The sequence below is a fragment of the Podarcis bocagei genome, assembly GCF_964188305.1.
Source record: "Podarcis bocagei genome assembly, chromosome: 7".
In the NCBI taxonomy this organism is placed as follows: domain Eukaryota; kingdom Metazoa; phylum Chordata; class Lepidosauria; order Squamata; family Lacertidae; genus Podarcis; species Podarcis bocagei.
The window spans coordinates 28,024,313-28,043,748 of NC_138132.1; the positions used below are offsets into that span (position 1 = coordinate 28,024,313).

The following is a 19,436-nucleotide window of genomic DNA, read 5'->3' on the forward strand; positions in this document are numbered from 1 at the left end:
TTCCAGCTTTTCATGCTGACAACAGATTCCAAACCTGGTACAGTAATACCTCTGCAAACGTCTGCCTCGTCTAGCGTCCACTTTGGCGAATGTCTGCAGAAAACCTGGAAGTACCAGAACAGGTTACTTCCAGGTTTGCCACTCGCACATGTGCAGAAATGCAGACGCGGTGCTTTGCCTTGCATCCTTTTCAGCTAGCGGCTGGGGCTCTGGAATGGATCCTGGTGGCAAAACAAGGTACGACTGTACTTGATCAATCCATTCACTAACCTAAAGCTGTATTTTAAATCCATTTTTTCAGCAGGCTTAAAATGATTCCTCCTGGGAAGAAGTTACAGCCACAATAAACTATGAACAAAATATTCAATTTCTACATTATCTGTTCTCAATAACAAACAGATCTAGGCCTTTGAGATGGGTTGTGTGTGCCCAAAGTTCTGCAGGTTCAATACACAGACACCTACCCTTTTCACACTGAAGCCTAGATAGATGGCTACCAAGTTCCTCACTTTCTACTTCACAATGCTCTCTCCTCCTCTCTCATATACCGGTACATCTTTATTACTAGTTTACTCAGTTCTTTATGAATGATTTAATGCACCTCAGATGGATTCAGAGATATGTAACCCACCACTTTAGATGAGATAGGAACTTTTAAGAATGCATACATAGAAAGGGACCACTGGTGGGATGTTAGTCAGCCAACTGCATGTTGAGGCAGATTTTTAAAAAGTACGCTTGCCGTTATATCCAGGGAGGTAGGGAGAACAGCAGCTAGAGGCAACAAATGCTCTTTGTTAAGTTTGTAGTTAACTGCTTGTTAAGTTGGCAATTCCATGTGTATTCATAAACCTTAGAACAAGTACATGCATTGCACCAAGAGCAAAAAACATCTGGGCTACATGACTGAACATTCTTCCATATTATAAAGTTCCCATCTGTGTAAAGAAAGAGGCATAGGTTTCTTGCCAAGATCTTAAATGTTCTAATCGGAGGTTTGATGTTTTATTTTGAAACATGAGGGGCATTCAAAAACTCCTCCTCTACCTACATTCCTTAACTTGTACAGATCAGCTTAGTCATAATAACTAACCACTGATGGATCTCAGTATTTTTGCCCAAGTCAGATCCACATGATAGATGGAAAGAATCCAAATTCTGCAATACAGCCACACACCTGTTAGAATGCAGCTGATCTCAGACAGTTTATTTCTAGGAATTAAGGCACACAAGTATGAAAATCCACACTTTGGAATATATAGTATGTGCATAAAGAACAGAGACATACAAAAACAGTTTAAAAGGTGCATTTGAATGGGAACATTTTAACCCATTAAAACAGGCACTGTGAAAGGCCATTTTACTGATGTAGGTTATAGCCCCCCTGCCCCAGTTAGACATGTGGAGAACTAATAAAGGCTTTTAAGACCAGACTCCTTGGTAGCAGCTGTACTTATAAGGCTTTTGAGAGTAAAGGCTTTTTAGAACTCCCAACATTGTACTCCTGCTTCTTTGGGGGTCCTTTCTAAACCCGAACAGTTCAGAGTACTGAAGAATTTCAGAACATCTTTATCCAGACCAATTTAAATGTTTCTACACATACGCTGACGTAGTGGCTCCTCAGTCTTGTGCGTTTCCACAATTGCACTAATATTTTTTTTGCGTAAGCTGCAGTAAACAGTAGCCAGAGTGATTCCTATGACTATGGTATCTAGAAAAAGTGCTGCTGCAAAAATCACAGAAATGATTGTCAGCTGTAACCATGTACTACTCCATTCACATACTTCCTCATGAAATTGCAGGCTACAAGCTGAAGAGAGGGTGCATTTACTGGCATGTGATTGCAAGCATGAACTAGCCCTGGAACTGCAATTATGTCACTGCTGAGAACTCACAGCTGGAAGGACCAGCTATTTGGTAGCCTGCCCAAAATCTTAACCAACTGCAAATAAAAGGGAAGTGTGTGCCAAACACAGACATTTTCTTCAAAGAACCTTCCTGGCAAGAGAAACACTTTGATTTCTTGGTGCAGGAAACACGCTCCACTTGACATCAAATCAGAAGTATAATATATTGAAGGAGCTTTGGAAAATCCCACCCTATAGCAGCTTTCATGGAAGTGGAATCTTAGTCCTTGGGTCCCATCATTTTGCCTTCATTGCGTGATACAGTTATCCCCCATATCCTGTGCATATCTGTCAGAAATAGCAGTCCGTAAATCTTCAATCTCTTTGCGCAATTGTTTTACATCCTCCAGCTTCTTCGCTATCATGCCCGGTTTCTGTAAGTCATCCTTTTCTTTAACTGAACAGTGCACAGCTGTGATATTGGAGAACAAAATTATAGATGAGTGGGGTAATATTCAGGGATTGCAGATATCCCATTTAAGGCTAGAAACAGGTTTATCCCCCCCCCCCTTTAAAGCACATTCTAGCTCTCACTATTATGAATACACATTTGGGTATGTCTCCAAATGGTTAAGAAAGTATACTGAGAAGTGTTGAATGTCAATGGTCTAGTGATTCTAAAACGGTATTGCAAGTGAAGCAAACATAACTGAATGATTTTGATGTCAGCAAAACAATTCACAAGATATCCTCAGCATAAAACCCCAAGCTGCCAAAATGGGGGCACCATGACACTCTTTTCCTACAGACTTTCCTACAGACTTTTCCTAGTGCCCCCCAATACTCTCCATAACCTTTGTCATTAGCAGGCAAGGGTGGAGGAAGTGAGCTACCCTCTCCTGCATTTCTTTTTTCAGTTCCATAGGCTTTTCAAGGCTTCAAGCAGCACCCAAGCAGCTAAAGAGGGGGGGGGGGCTCGGGAGAGAAATTAGGGTGCTGGAGTCAGGAGGGAGAGAGGAGTGCCAGGGAGAGCATGTGGGTGCACACACATGTAAAATGGATCCTCTTGAAATTGCATAACGTTTTTTCAGTTCATCACAGATCATATGTCCATTTAATGAGCCATAAGATTCATGGATCCAGTGTTTTCCAGCACTGCCATGGTGCAAACACATGGATCTAAGGCTTATGGATCATCATTTTTTTCAAGAGATCCCCTTAAAGTCACCATTGTGTGTATGATTAAAATTTGTGATTTGTACCCTTATTTAAGCAGTGCTGGCAAGCAGCTGGTATGTAATTTTTACTACACAGGCTACCAATGTAAGCTTTACTTTGAATATGCTTTTTGAGAGCTCTGTGTAAGTAAAATCAGGCAAATTTATGAGGCTGTTTCAGTTCTACTGGATCTCAGTTTTACATAGACCTTACAAAAAAGCAATGAATTTGTTTGTGCTCCTCTGTCCATTGTGGGAGCAGAATGACCCAGGGGAGTGAGGAGACACGACTAAGCCCACAAAACTATCTCAAAACATCAAATATGCCCACAGACCTAGAAAGTGTTGGCAACCCTTGTGCTATCAACAGGCAACCAATAAAACAGGAGAAGCATTACATCTTCAGAGCCCCAAAGAAAGAACATTCATCTACTACTAGCTGCTGAAAAAACTTATCGCTTTACTTACTGCAAATCCCCAACAATAATGACAAGTTGGGATCCTTTCCTTGAGCCCTTTGAGTTACAACGCTATAGACAGACTGCAGGTCCTGCAGGCAGCTGGCTAGCTCTCTATGCAGCTCTTGAATAAGGTGGGCTGTTTCATCAGACAGTAGCTGACCCGGCTCAATCTGCCGGAGGTGCTCCTGAAGAGTCAGATTTTTTTCCATCAGTTCCTGGTTCTGTACAGAAAGCTAAAAAGGAATGGGGAAGAGAAGCTGGAGCATTAGAGAAGATCTCTATCACCCCCTAGTGTGAGACTGCAATTCTACAGTTTGTCTTCTATTTTGGAAACCTTCAGATTGGCGGCAGCACCCACTTTCTAATGTCGTTATAAAATATAAGAGGTCATTGTGTGATATCAATTCTAACCATAATTACTGGGGAGGTGGGAATAAAAGAGATACTAGATCCTGAGCTACTTGATATTATGCTTTTGTAACCAAAAGCCGCCGCAAGCTACAAATTGCTGTACAGCCCTAGGAGCACCAAAAACACTAAACACTATTTCTATATGGGTATAACAAACCAAGGGAAGGTGGATTCAAATAAGGCTACAAATCTGAGAAGTAAAACACAGACTTATTAGGCAATCAAGGTACTCTAAAGGAAAAAAGGGAGGGAGGGACTAGGAATGGAGATCCTACTACAGTGGTACCCCGCAAGACGAATGCCTCGCAAGACGGAAAACCCGCAAGACGAAAGGGTTTTCTGTTTTGGAGGCGCTTCGCAAGACGAATTTCCCTATGGGCTTGCATCGCAAGACGAAAGCCCATAGGGAAATGCTGGCGGTCGGGAGCAAATACTTTCGCCCACAGCCGGCCTTCAGAAGAGGACCTCTTCTGAAGGCCGGCGGAGGGCAAAAGTCTTTGCTCCCCCCCCCCCGCCTGCCTTCCCCCCGCCTGCCCCGGGCGATCTTAAAATGCTGGGGGTCGGGAGCGAAGCGTTCGCTGCCGACCCCCAGCATTTTAAAATCTCCCCGGGACACCTGCCCCAGCCGCCGGGCTTCGTAGCGCTGCTGCGAAGCCGGGCGGGGGGGCGGGAACACCTTCTGAAGGCGGGCGGGGGGCTTAAGTCTTTGCTCCCCCCCCCGCCTGCCTTCCCCCCGCCTGCCCCGGGCGATCTTAAAATGCTGGGGGTCGGGAGCAAAGCGTTCGCTGCCGACCCCCAGCATTTTAAAATCTCCCCGGGACACCTGCCCCAGCCGCCGGGCTTCGTAGCGCTGCTGCGAAGCCGGGCGGGGGGGCGGGAACACCTTCTGAAGGCGGGCAGGGGGCGAAAGTCTTTGTCCCCCCTGCCTGCCTTCCCAGGGGCTTTTAAATCGCCCCGGACAGCGGAGAAGTCCTCCGCTGTCCCGGGGCGATTTTAAAATGCCGCCCGCCAGCATTTTAAGATCGCCCGGACAGCGGAGAAGTCCTCCGCTGTCCCAGGGTTTTTTAAAATGCTGGGGGTGAGAAGAAAAGCCCTTGTCCCCCCCCCCCAGCCTTCAGAAGAGGTCGGGGGACAGACTGTCCCCGGACCTGGTCTGAAGGCGGTTTCCCTAGGAACGCATTAATTGATTTTCAATGCATTCCTATGGGAAACCGTGCATCACAAGACGAAAAAACCGCAAGACGAAGAGACTTGCGGAACGAATTCATTTCGTCTTGCGAGGCACCACTGTACATAGTTGTTTGACTGGTTAATCTTTTTAACAGATGCCAATATTTAAAAGGGAGACTACCTCTTTCACTGCTATGCGCAGTTGTTGCATTACATTCTCCTGCCTCAGTGCTTCTACTTTGAGAGCTTGACCTGTGTCTTCCTCCTGAGCAATCCGATTCTCTAGATCCTGGAATACAAGAACAAACAAGTGCTGATTATCCTGTTGATGATTTGGATACATGAACATATATCCAATCCTTCAATCTGAACTCACCTTTACTTCTGAAGATAACCGATTCATCTTCTTCTTCTGATTATCCACAATCTGAAAAAGATGAAAACCTTCCCATGTATTTATTAGCACCCTTAGATGTACTCTTAGCAAAATAATAAAAACTGAACGTTTATTGCTTTAACAAATGCATTTATGAGCACTGCACTACTGTGTATGACCCCCATATTTGCAATTAGAGAGATTACATTCTGATCTTACTCTCAACCCCAAATCGTTTGTGGACTCTTCAGAAGAGATCATTCGTCCTCAAATATAACTATTCACAGCAATACACCACTAATTCAGGACCATACTTGCAGGAAGTACTAGATTGTTGATCTTAAGATTTCATTATTTAAACTCTTCCCTCTTCAGATGCTTATCTGTAACCATGGTTCCTCACGTGGTCATCTGTGCAGTCACATATGAGTTCTGTGCTAGGGTCGGGCAATATATCAATATATTGTCTTATATCGATATAAAGAGCAAATTGTGATAACCATTTTTTTAAAAAAAATCTGGCAATATATCGTAAATTGTGTGTGCGCTTGTGTGCAATAGTCAAAAAGCACAACACTGCAAAACTCAGGAAGCCGATGCTTCTTCCTGTCCTGTGCAGCCGTTACTATAGCTAACTCTGCCTCAGATGCTCTTCTGTGCCTCCTATAGCAGCAGCTTTTTCGCTTTTTGAGAAATTGTGTGTGAACTGCAGGGTAACTCTCTGCCTTAGTTCTCTATCTCCCCTGCCTGCATCCTCAGCGGCAGGCAAAAATCATCCTTGAAGGTATCGTGTGTGCGAGTGAGTGTGCAGCCTAACGTCGCCTGACTGCTCTGTCTCCTGAGCAGGTGGAGCTCAACAGCGTGCAAGCAGGAACTTCCTTAGAGACGCCAGTCTCTTGCTGAAAGGTAGGCACCAGGCTGGTAGGTGGCTTAGGTAGAAGGCGTGGCTTCCGCAATCTGGAGCCCCTTTCCTCCTCCTGTTCTCACATAAAAATATAAACTGGGGTAATAGTAAAAAAGAAAAGAAAATTAACAAACAATCAAACAACTGTGTTGTGAGATGCACACATTCAACTAAGACTCAATAGTGAAATATATTTGAATATCTAAAAGTGTGACTGTGATTGTGAATTTTTTTTTTCTTGTTTAGTAATGTAATCAATTTTTCAGGAAACATTATCTCACCATACCTTTGATATCTATGCTACTGAATTACTTCTACAGCTTTAATTTTAGAGAAAATGTGCTAATTAAACATTATCTGTACAGTAGTACTATAACATAACAGTTTTAACAACATGTTAAAGGTAAGTAAAAATTTATCAGTTTTGGAGTTAGACCCGTACATAGTACCAGTTGCCAGGGCATTACCACTTTCACCTCTATGTAGTTCCAGCCTTATTTCAAACATCGTGATATATCAAAATATTGCGATGTTTTGCTGGTGATATTGTGATATTGAAAACCAGATATCGCCCAGCCCTATTCTGTGCCTGCATGAAACAATTTTTGGAGCTTTCTAGAACTAGACAATAACAATTTTGATGGGAAGCCTGCTCCCAACCCTCTCAGTGCATATCCTGGAGACATGGCTCCTGCCTTCCTGCTCAGTTCCTAACATACTGTTGCAGGGACTATACAAGAAGTACTCAAGTGACTGCAGGTCCTAATGGCATTTGCAGTGATGAAGAAGGGTGCAAGCACACAATGACGCCTCAGTGAATGACAATCCAAGCTGTTTTGTTATTCTTTGTTATCTCTGTGCAGTTTCACAAATAGGAGAATACCTAGAGGTAGGAGTGTGATGTTAATCACTGAGCTTGGCACAACCTATCTAAAAGAGATGTCTATCTTAGCAGATACAGAACCCATATGTGGGACTGCACAAAGAATATGATCCAATTGCCAGAGAATATGAGATCCACAATAACCACCAATTCCCCACTGGGAGTAGGTTACCTTCCTAAGGAGATCACATTCATTTTGCAGAGAAAATTTTTCTTGTTTCTCTTTCTCCAACTCCTGGGCAGTGTCGTCTGTTGCTGAATTCTTCCCACGCTGCATTTTATCTTGTAAACTAAGAAACAAGATGCCAATGCTAAATGGAATGACCTCAACAAGTTCACCCCTTGAAGATGGATTTCATAATACTCAATCTGAACTACAACCACCCCTTGATCCCATATTGACAAAGTAGAAATCCTACTCTGCTCCAAAAGCATACACTTTAAGTAACAAAAAACACATTTTAAAGACATTCTTAAGTCATAGTCACATTTGTGTTAAGGAGACAAGGCCACATTTTTCTGTGAAAGAACGAAAAAGCCAAACATTGTCTTGTAGCTCTTCCCTACTCCTCATCCAACATGGGAAGAAACTGACAGCCTTACATAATCAGCATGGCAAGTTCCCTAAACTTGTTCACCCTGCCTTCACTGGATCCCAGGAGAGGCAGCAGACCTCGGAGCCTGCTCCAACTGGACTGTCCTGTCAACTCCCCAAATACAAGGCATTGTGGGAAGAATTCTGATTATTTATGTTTTTATATTGTTTATTGTGATTCTGTCAATGGATTTTGATGGTAATTGTGATTCACATTGGAAGGTTTGTATACCTAGAGAGAGAATATAAACAGCTACAATTTTTTAAAAAAGATATCCCAAGCAAGGACACCCAGTTGATGAGACAAATGCTGGGGATGGGGAACAGATTCATGGGCAGGAGGAAAGACTGTGTCCCCCCACCCCCACTATAAACTCCCTTTACTGTTAATCATTCAAAACACACCCCTCTTCCACATAACTGGGTAGTTTAAATAAAACGGATCTGCCTCCATCACATGCTACTAGTGTTTTAAAAGCAGCCCAAAGCCCAGTGCCAAATTATCTCCTCTTGATTCTGAAGCCAGAATGTTTACCATAATTTGGAAGACAAAACTGACATGACACACTTTTAATAGCAAGCTCACTACATGCCTATAGCCACTATTTTATCTATCTATCTATTGCATTTATATACTGCCTTTATGCCAAGGCACCCAAGGCAGATTTGGCCAATACCCATATACTCAGCTCCTGTGGTGTCTGCTCTTCCATTGTCCATTTTTCTCTCTCAAGCATCACGCTAACTCCAGAGTCCACTCTTTGCCCCCAAGCTCTGTTACTCAGTTTTATAGTTTTAAAAACTGAATGTTGTGCCTCTACACAGCAAGCTGAACACGATCTCTTTCCCACTCGACCGCTACTCAAGTTTACTCTTCTACAGCTATTCCCACCTCTTGCTCCCACCCTCATTCCCGAGGCTTGTACTATCATATTGTCTCTCACTGCATCCCTGATAGAAATGCATTATAGGGAAGTTCCACCACAAGCACTATACAATATAAGACTTTGAGACCACACCAAATAACATTCTCTTATTTCGTTCTGTTTCTTCACTCACAGTTCCCAAGAGCATTACCTGCGCATGGTAGAAAGCAGTTCCATTTCTTTGCGTTTCTGCATTTCTAGGTGCAGCTCCTTTTCTCTACAATTGGCACGAACATCTGCAAGCTCTTTCTCAAGAGTGGTCACTGATTCCTGCAAAGCTGTAGTTGCCTGCTGAGATTCTTTTAACTAGAAAGTAGAGAGAACACTTCAGAACCAACAGAATTCTTTCCTAGCAGTTTTTCTTTCACGCAAAGCATATGTCTCCTACATCTTCTTACAGTTCCAAGCAATTTGAATAGATCAGAATATTTCACTTCCTGAAAACAGATTGCCATTCCAACCAGCCATGCACACTCAGTAGGATGCAAAGACCTGGCACAAGTGCAGCTGTATCCAGGAGATACTAATATACCTGATGGTGGAGTTTCTTATGATCTTCCAACATTGGAAGGTCAGCAACGTAACGCTCCAGAGTCTCAATTCTCTGCTGTTTCTCACGGTTCTGCTCAAATTCTTTTTGGCACTTCTTTTTCAGGTGCTCAATATGTTTATCTCTTGCCTTTACCTGCACAAACAAAGAACAAAAGTAGGGGCTTTCTTAGAGGACTGTTTTTCACTCATTGAGTGAGTGCATGTATCAGCTTTGAGGGGCAAACACTATTTTAACCTACAAGCAACAAATAAAATATACATTAGAGACTTCATTCAAGCAGAGTATTTCAAGACAGAATGGGCTATCACACAGAGCAGGCTAATCTCACTCCAGGCTACACAAAAGCAGCAACATGATGTCAGGGGATAAGTTGTGTCAGCTCAGTAAAAAAAATATTCTCCTTAAGACATGCTGATGAAGAATGCAACACATTTTACATGCAGAGCACAGTTAAAGCTTCATATTGAAAAACCGTAGGATTTGGATGCTCATAGAAACCCAGTCCAGTACTGGTGCCACAGTTTTGGAAAAATCTTGATGTGCTCAGCTTTCTGCCCATTGCATTTCATTATTTAGAATCTTCAACGCTGATGTGGGGTTTTGGTGGAGAGGAATTCTGATACCCCAGAGAGCAAAATTGTTTAACATGTTTATTTTATTTATATTTAGTAAATAAACTTTGAATTTGCTAAGCTTGCCTAATAAATGTATTGCAATTAGCATTCATTCATTGTTACTAATGAAACAGTACTATTTCTAACTCACATTACTGATCTTCAACACAGAAACCAATTTCCAAAAGGAATGCTACATGATGCAAGATCAGCAAGCAAGAACTGTATCAAGACTCCAGGTTTAGATGCCAGAAGAGCAAAGTACTAGGTTTTCTTTGCTCCAGAGTCAATCCTTCAATATAAACTCATGTGCAAGAAGCTGTTGTACTCTTGCCTTAACCCTAAAATGCATGAGGGGGAGGATTCTGTATACCAACAGAAAATATGTATTCCTTGCATATTTTGTGATAATTTATTCTTACTACCGGCAATGTCCATAATCAGAAGCAAAACACTCTGCATATACCATGTGCCCATGTACTGTTTTCCTTTTGTAATCATGTGGAAACCGGGAGATACCTATTGTATTAATAGAGACAGCCCACCCTTTCATCTTGCTTCTTCAGCTCTACTGTATGCTTCTGTATAGACTCCTTATGGACCTCCTGGATCTGTTTTACACTTGCTTCTAAAGCAGCCAGTTTCCTCTCCAATTCAATCTTTTCCTTCGTAAGAGATTCTGTTTTTTCAGTAAATTGAGCTCGTAAGAATATGTTCTCCCGCTGCATTTCCTGCAAAAGAGTTAATGAGGATCATACTAGCTTCCAAGCATTCTCAAAATCCACACCAAATATTGCACCCCCAGAAAAGCAGCAATTGCAAAAAAAGAAAAGAAAAAAGACCAATGGTATGGCGGATACTGTCGGATCCAGAGCTTCAGAAGATCCTGAAATGGTAGATGACTAGTATGGCATTTCCCTAATCCAACCTTCTTCACCCAAGCATTATTTCTATATCTCTTACTTCAGAAAAATGAAGGAAATAGAATCTTCAAGTCACACCAGCCATGAATTGATGGTACTTACCTGCATTCTGAGCATATACAAGTCCCCATAAGCAGCAGGATGGCTCAGGAGGGCATTGTGGACTTGCAGCTCACTTTCTCGTACTTTCTGTTCCAGCTGTGAAATGTGTTGCCTTTGCCTTCAAAAAAGGAATAACCCCAACACACATATTTACATTTGCAAAGTCAAATATTCAGAAAATTTTCAGAATATTCAGAAAGTTTTCATTAGTAGGATGGACTTTATACAAGTTTTAAATGGCATTTACCAATGCCTGCTTATAATCTAAAGACAGGAAGCAAAGGTGGGGGAGGGAGAGTAATGGAAAGGGAAAAGGTAACTGGGGATGAGGCTACCTTCCATTGTCATCCCTTAATTTAAACAATAAATATGTGTTGTCTGAAAGTGAGACAAAACATAAGCCCAGGTTTGAATATAACACTAAACCAAGTCACAGCTTAGTGTGACAACTTAAATGCCAGAACCCCCATGTTTGCTCATTCATGCTAAACTATAGTATGGCTTAAAATAAAAAAAATCCTTCCTGTAGCACCTTAAAGACCAACTAAGTTAGTTCTTGGTATAAGCTTTCGTGTGCATGCACACTTCTTCAGATACACAGTATAGTATGGCTTAGTGTTACATGTTAATTACATGCTAACTGAGCGACAGTCTCAGACTTGATAGTTGGAAATCTAAAAGATTATTTCCATTTCCTACCTGTCAATGAGGATTTCTTTCTCCCTGAGCAGGTTCTCATTTGAATTTACAATACCAACCCACTGGGCTGGATCAACAGTGTGCAGTGAAGTACTGCTCCCCAAGGGATGGTAGCAAGGAGCTTTGTTTTGCAGCTGGAATCATGAGGGTCAGAGAGAAATAAGGCATTAGGTTCAGCTCAGACACAACTTTTAAGAGGCTATTCGCTTCCATGCACCAATACATAGAAGACTCATCTTACACCCAGCTATTCCAGACCCACATCAAAACACTATGAAAAAAATTGCTCCATAAAGAACTGCACTCAATAATTTTAGATCACTCTCTGTGTTACAGAGAAATGATACACTGGACCAACCATGAAAGTTCCCTTTCTGCAGGGAATGGAGGGGATTTGCTCTAAGCCACTAAACAAAGATGGTTTCATCTCACTAGAAGAGTGTGGATTTTATGACAAAGTTTTAATACAAAAAGGCAAAATGAATCACAGTCATTTTGCTAACTGTTACTTGTCTGCAATTTTTTCCATACACAGTCAAAAAGAACTCATGATATATAGCAACAACATTTGGAAAAACAAGGCTGGAATATGCACTTTGGAGAATCCCTAAACCCCTTAAAAACTAAATACAACAAATACAGGACTTCTCACTATGCATACTCATGGGCTGCCCATTTTTTCAGGAACTTCTCCTTGAAAAATGGCACAGTGCCACCTCTCCCTGTAAACTAAAGCACCACATAGACAATTCTAATGATTATCAATTCCACCCTCATTAATCATTAGTCAAGGTAGCAGATTACCTTGTACTCTTTCACCAGACAAATCCATACAATAGCAGTAGTCATTGACAACTGTATATTTTATTTCTATTAAACCACTATCATAGAGATTAAAGCAGAAAACAATTTAGAGAGGAAAGACTCACACTTAAATAGAAAGTGGAAACATATATATTTCAGAAAAATAAACATGCAATGGAATAACTCCGCTTATATGCAACTGTGAATAAGGGCTAAAAGTGCTATTCAACTTTAAACTCTTGTTGCGTCCACACACTCTCTTAAACTAAAGCAGATTGTTTCAAAAAGACCTTTTACCTGAATCTGCTCCAACTGCAGGCGAACACGGTCCAAGTGCTGATTCCAGGCACTAAGCGCACAATTCTCATGCTGATGTAGTGTGCAAGTTTCCTGCTTCCACAGCTGAGACTGAGCAGTTGGGCTGGGGTACATAGTAGCAGGATTAAGCCCAAAGGGTACCTGCTTTTCACAGACTCTGTTGGTTTCTGTTGCTGGTTTAACATCTAGCAGCACTTTGCATGGGTCTTTTTCTAGGCCAGTAACAGCAGTATCTGAATTACACATTTGAAGCTGGGACCAAAGACCAGCAGACTGCTTATCCAGAAGAGGAGATTGGTTAAACGTGAGTTCAGCAGCCAATCTAATGGGTTTCTGAGCACATTCCACACTTGTTTGGTCAGGAGCAAGGAAAGAGGATTGGTTACAGCCATTTTCCACTGAAGTTTGATAAAGATGAACAGGGTTCCTGTGAAACACCTGGGAGTGCCTCAGAGTATCAGGATCATGGTTGGACATCAGCCCTCCTGTGCTACTTGAAGAGACTGGCAGAGAGGACGTCAGGGTGGTCCGAAGCACATTTGATTCACCCACTGAACAAGAAGACCTATCTAGCATGGAAGGCATGACATGAGCTGTAGGGATGGCCACTTGGGTTTTGATGGGCTGAAATGAAGAACCGTCACTGGAACTGCAGAATGCTGGGAAAAGAAAAACAACTGGTAGATTAGGCTCAAAACATTACACTTTAGAGAAGTGTAGCTTATCTCTACACTACGCGGCTAGGCACCTCACACATTGCAGCAGAGCTACTACAGTATATGATAAAAAGGAAAAGCCATTTTCTCATAAACAATAGCTATATTTCCTAGCTTATTTACCTCAGCCTCTGGACACAATTCAAATGTGAACATGAAACCAGACTAACTTTCATTTGATCAAATGAGATCTTAAAAGAAAAGTGGAACTTTTTAGCTGCTCATAAAAAACATATTGAAGTGTGGCTTTATAAAATGCTAACACTTACTCAGGACCGAGGAGCTGAGCTTTTGATTACGTTCCCAGCCCACAGCACTGCAATTCTCATTTGCTGCCGGATACGTCAAGTGAAGTTGGCGACTACCCTAAAGCAGCAGTAGATTGGAACAGCTCCTAGAAAAGTGAAGCAATTGCTGCCCTGTTTGGCATTAGCTTCCCCCCAAAATAAGCTTTGATTCTCCCCAACAGCTGTACAGAATAAGGCTGTACAAATGCTGAAAATACTGACGCAGAAGTACCAGATCTGACTAGATGGAAGTGTGAAGTTATTCTTAGCAACTCTCAGGTTTCAATACAGGAAAAACAACAGCAGTTCAACCAAACAGCAAAGCACCATATTGACTAACAATATTTATTCCTCTCCATATTCTTGGGTACCTTTGCATGAATTTAAGTCAGCAAAAATACAATTGAAAAGTTTGTCTCTCTGGGATACAGCTTCTTTCCTGTTTCAGAATGATGATCTCATATTGCCACATGTTTGCAATACCCAAATGCTGATATGAAGAGGAATGCAGGGCCCTAGTTTGATTATCACAGGATTGATGCTATGCATGGCACAGTTAAGCATCTACTGACAAGATGCCAATATGAAATATGTCAGGAGAATTGGTCTGCTGATAACTCCTCCAAGAACTGAAATTTGATAATGCAAGAGCTAGACACATTTCAAAAACAGGAGGGCAACACAGTGTTGTTTAGTATTTATTAAGCCAATCATATGAAGATGTGATGGCTATATACTAATCAGAATACTGGCACTAGGAAACAAGTTCTATTAAGAGCAGAACAAAGCATGACTCTGCATGTATGAGATCCCACATTAGTTTTCTAGAATTTCTTATTTGCAGAATGCAGAAGTGCTGGGGAAAGTTATTTAAGACACCCTGGAAAACTAAAAGCACACATGCTGTCTCTTAAATTAGGGGCACTTGGACGTGCCCAGAGAATATTTGAATAGGAAAATTCACATCTCAGCTAAGCCACTCACCTTGGTGGCCTACTTCGCACATGGCATTTACCCATCAAGAGTGTAGAATGGTGTTGAGAGGCAATGCACATATGCAGGCTATGCAACATCTCCATAAGAACTCCTTATGAAAGATGAAAAGAGGGAAGTAGACTAGGGGCACAGCTACAGATGTGGATGACAGGGAAAGAGAAGGCACCCACAGCAGCCAGGAAAAGATGGAGCAAGTCATATCCTTTCTCCCACCTGAACTGCTTCCCCCTGGCACCTCATGAACAAGTGCTTGCTCTCCTTACCGGGACACTGGTTAACAAGTCTTTAGTTCAGTGCCAGCAATTTGGATCTTGAAGTGATGAGGCAAGTGCTTGCTTCCTTACCAAGGGAGTCTGAGTGCCTGAAGTTTGTAGGATACAGTTACAGCTGGACACTCTGAAATGTATTTAGGGTGTAGTCTACCTTCTAAACCAAGGAGACAACTTCATACAGTGCAAAAAAGAAATGGACACTGCATATGTGACAGGGTACCAACAAATTACTTTTCAACTGATGAGTATATAAACAGCAAAATAGATGTTTCATTAACATCACACATAGCATGCACTAAGCAAATGCCTTCCCCCACATCCCATACTAATGTATATCTGTGTAGGGAAAGTTTTATATGCAAAGTTGCCCACTGCAAAGATAAGCTAAAGGGCATATCAAGTTTCCTTATACGGTACACAGTCACATCATGGATAATATTTCTACAGTCAGAAGTCCCCAAAGGCCTTAGCTCTGTAACCTTTGAAATTTCCTAAAATGGAAACAAATTTCAGTTCAAAGGAACTTAAAAGACCATGTGCAGCAAGAAGCTGATCTGTTTCCTGGTTGACATAAAGTCTCAGAAAAGGGAGATAAAAAGTCAACCAGACTGTGGACGCCTATTTATTTATTTTCAAAATCTGTATCCATTCTTCAGCTAATATACGCAGAGCAGCAGAAAACAACTTATTAAAATAGAATAAATTAATATATTGATAAAACAGAGAGTGGAGGCAAAACCAGCAATTAATATCAGCCAGTTTATAGCCTGCAAGTCTTGGACAACAGAGAACACATGTCACCAGGGGGGAAAAACAAATTTGGTGCCAGGATAATTTTCTAGGAAAAGTTCTTCAAAAGCAGGTTATCACCAGCTGCCTAGCCTCCCAAGGTAGTAGTACTCAGAGAAATTAACATTAAATACTCTGGAAATTAACATTAAATATCAGACAGCCATGTGTAGGAGAAAGCAATCCTTCAACGAGTCAGATCACACATATTTAGGGTTTTACAGGCAACAGCCAGCACTTTGAATTATGTTCAGAAAACAGGCTACTAGCAAGTGTAGTTTTAAAAATGGCAACATCTGATCCTTGCAGCCAATCCAAGGCAGTTTCTGAACAGTCTTCAAATGAGTCCCACATACAACACACTGCAATAGTCCAATAGTCAGGACTGAACTTCAGTTTATTGGTCCTCATTCAGTTCATTACCAATCCTAAATACAGATTCAATTCTGCCACTGTCTCATCTGAAAAAGTGTGCAATAATATGAGAAGGAACAGTAACCCGGAATGTAAAGGATTTGTATTGGAACTTAAAAATGGAAACTTACCATCAGTTCTGTTCGAGGAGGAGGTATCAGTTAGAGTGTCCCCAAAGGCAGCCATGCTTGGAACTATGACCAAAGTATCTATCTGGAATTTTAGATAAATACCAAATTTACAAGACTGTATCTAGCCAATCACTCTTCTAATCTTACATAAAGCTTTATATCTATAAGAATTCCTAAACCAAGTGTAAGGAACACATCCTATTCCACAACCTATAGACAGATCTCCAGAGCATATTCTCATTCTCTTGTGTATGGTATAAAGATATCACTACAGTATGTGTACAAGGTATACAGACAAATAGGCAGGCTCTAGAAAAAAATTCAACGGTAATATGCTATGAAGAGAGAAAGGGTGTAAGATCAGGCTTAATTCTTGTATGTTGAGTTAGTCACACTCCCTCCCCCACTTCACCCTTCTAAGGTATTATGTACTCTGTGTGTGTGTGTGTGTATATATATATATATATATTTGCTGTAAGTCACTTGCAGACCTTCAGGTGACAAGTGACTAAGTCTAATAAATGAATGAATACATAACACAATCCTTTTAGTTCTGATTTAAAGGCTAGAATACACACCTAATGTCTTTCACATTCATTCCCAACAGCATTCAACAGCAGCAAGAGTTCAACAGTTCTCTGTGGGGCATATTCATGCAAAATCTGGAACAATGCCTTTGAGCCTCTCTCATACGACTTGTGTTATGTGTGATATATAGAAGATCATCCATATTTTTGCCAAAACATGTTTTATTTTCACATTTTAAAAGCACATGTATAATACTTTTATCCGGTTCCCTTACCTGGGAAGTTTAAAAACAACAACACCCCTTTGCATTACCAATGCTGTGCATGTTTATTTGAAAGTCCTGTTAAATTTCATAGGACCTAATCCCAAATGTGTGAATAGGACTACAGCCATTGTGCATATTAAGAAGGTAGGAGTCATGTAGTAGCACACTTAAATTGCCTGTCACCTAATGCATCTACCAAAATTAACTTCTGGGTTTGCCAAAATAAAGAATGCCACATTTCTTTTTATCTCTGCTCTTTACCTGAGCAGGAACTTGTGGTTTCATTTGAAGTGTGTGGGAAAGAACAGGTTTACAGACTGGGTTTTGCTTTTTTCAAAGAAATGGGGGCAGCAGCCATTTTTTGCTTCTCTATCCCAAACCCCCAAGTTTGTAAGCCAGTATCTCAGCATCTGTGAGGGACTCAGCTTGTAATCTCCATTTTAGACATTAACTACAAGCAGATCTTATAGTGAACATCCAGGGTAGTTTTTCTGGTTTTTTGCTTATTATTTTTCCTCAGCTAACCACCCCCAATTTTGTGTAACATTCTGCCCAATCAAGATTTCTATAGATCTCAAAAACTTTCCATTTTTGTGGCATTTTGGCTGGACGCAATAAAGGCATTACCCAACTGCAGCCTCTAAATATATATTGCTTCTGCTTGCAGCTGCAATTCTACATGTTTGGAACGTACCTGGAAATAAGTCCTATTGCACTCAGCTGGACTCACGTCTTCAGTGCAAACACCAAGAAATACACCTTAAGGCATAGGTTCCCTGTACTGTGGTCTGTGGCCCAGCAGTGGCCTACAAGCTTCGTTCATGTAGTCCATAGCATGTCCACATTAAATATTCATTTCGATTTTCAATTGTATTTTTATTGCTTCTATTTCTTGCATTATATTACAATTTGAGTTCTATGGAATGCAAATTGCAACACAATGAAATACAATATAAAAGAATGAATAAAAATACAACTAAAAAGCATTCAGCATCTAGCAGAGCACACTGCAATTACTACAATGGGCAGAAGAATCATTAAGTGGTCTATCCATTTTGATGGCGTTCACTTTCAAGTAAGCCTGGTTTTGAGTTTCTAGCCCATGACTTATTTAGAATCCTCTCAATCCGCATCATGTGTACATGAAGCGCATCTTTCCTTCAAAGAGCCACCAAAGGGGGGGGGGAGAGAAATCCAGCAATAGTGTTTTAGGGGGGAGTTATGAGTGTATTTTAAGGCTAAATAGTGCCTATCTGAGGGCACAGAAGGACACCCATCTCCTCACTACCTCTCGCTCCACCCCGGTTTCGGATAAAGCCGTGGTGGTTTATACCGAAGAATATACAGTATTCCAGGGTTTCTGAGCGGCGAATTAAATGGGGTCAGGGCTAAACCCACAAAGAGGAAAGTTATTTATTATTATTATTTTACCTCTAGCGTACAAATGACGGGTCCGCGAACAAAGGTCCCTTTGAGCGAGTGCTGAGGTAAAACACATCCGTTCACAACTCGGATAAGAGCAGACGACGACGAAATCTCCCCAGGCAACTCCGGGAAAGCAGAGAGCCTTAGACCTCCCGCCGCTCACTGCGCACGCGCAACGACCGTTGCACGCGGGTGAATAGAGCGTCGCTCACGACGCTCCACCTTCTCCATTGTTGCCACGCCCACAACCTCGTAGACTGACCGTTGAAGGCTCGCGCCCTCGGCCTCGGGGCGGCGCCGCGCCTCTTTTCTCCGCCAGTTGCCAAGGGAGGAGTTTCCCTTTCCCTTCCCATTGGTTCACAGCCTCCGAATGCAATTGGCCGGCGAGCACCCAATGAATGTTCTTTTCGGACTCAAGTCCCCTCTCCTCGAATATTCAATTTTTCGTAAGAAAAAAATTGTCCCTTCTCGAGAACCGTAGTGAGGGCAGAGGTAGTGGAGGAGAGGGCGGAAATACCTGAAACCTCATTCCATCAAAACGGGGTTGTAGAGCCTTTCCACCGTCAGTTGTACTGTACAACCAGCAACTTTTAATTCATCCCTAAATTTGTCCATTACAGCTATTCACGGCAGGTCTCTGTAACCTGACAGCAGAAGTCTAACCATGTCTATTCAGAAGTAAGCCCTACTGAATTCAATAGAACTTAAAAAGGTAAAGGTAAAGGTACCCCTGCCCGTACGGGCCAGTCTTGCCAGACACTAGGGTTGTGCGCTCATTTCACTCTATAGGCCGGGAGCCAGCGCTGTCCA

The 19,436-nt window shown here is 41.8% G+C and overlaps 1 protein-coding gene across 4 annotated transcripts; it reads right to left on the reverse strand.

The window, feature by feature from the left end:
* Positions 1 to 1,156: 1,156 nt before the first annotated feature.
* On the reverse strand, positions 1,157 to 18,812 carry CEP85 (centrosomal protein 85). Of its 4 annotated transcripts, XM_081204061.1 has the most exons (13): positions 18,633 to 18,812; positions 16,409 to 16,490; positions 12,783 to 13,462; positions 11,682 to 11,815; positions 10,983 to 11,100; positions 10,503 to 10,688; positions 9,323 to 9,475; positions 8,942 to 9,096; positions 7,442 to 7,559; positions 5,483 to 5,533; positions 5,288 to 5,395; positions 3,533 to 3,758; positions 1,157 to 2,319 (listed from the first exon to the last, which is right to left on the reverse strand). In XM_081204061.1, exons 2-13 carry the CDS (start codon positions 16,461 to 16,463, stop codon positions 2,156 to 2,158), a joined length of 2,148 nt encoding a protein of 715 aa, XP_081060187.1. In that variant the 5' UTR covers positions 16,464 to 16,490; positions 18,633 to 18,812; the 3' UTR covers positions 1,157 to 2,155. The 4 variants fall into 4 exon arrangements, with proteins under 4 accessions (XP_081060187.1, XP_081060188.1, XP_081060190.1 ...); XM_081204062.1 differs by lacking the exons at positions 16,409 to 16,490; positions 18,633 to 18,812 and adding an exon at positions 13,789 to 13,947; XM_081204064.1 differs by lacking the exons at positions 16,409 to 16,490; positions 18,633 to 18,812 and adding an exon at positions 13,690 to 13,713.
* Between the last annotated feature and the right edge of the window lie 624 nt (positions 18,813 to 19,436).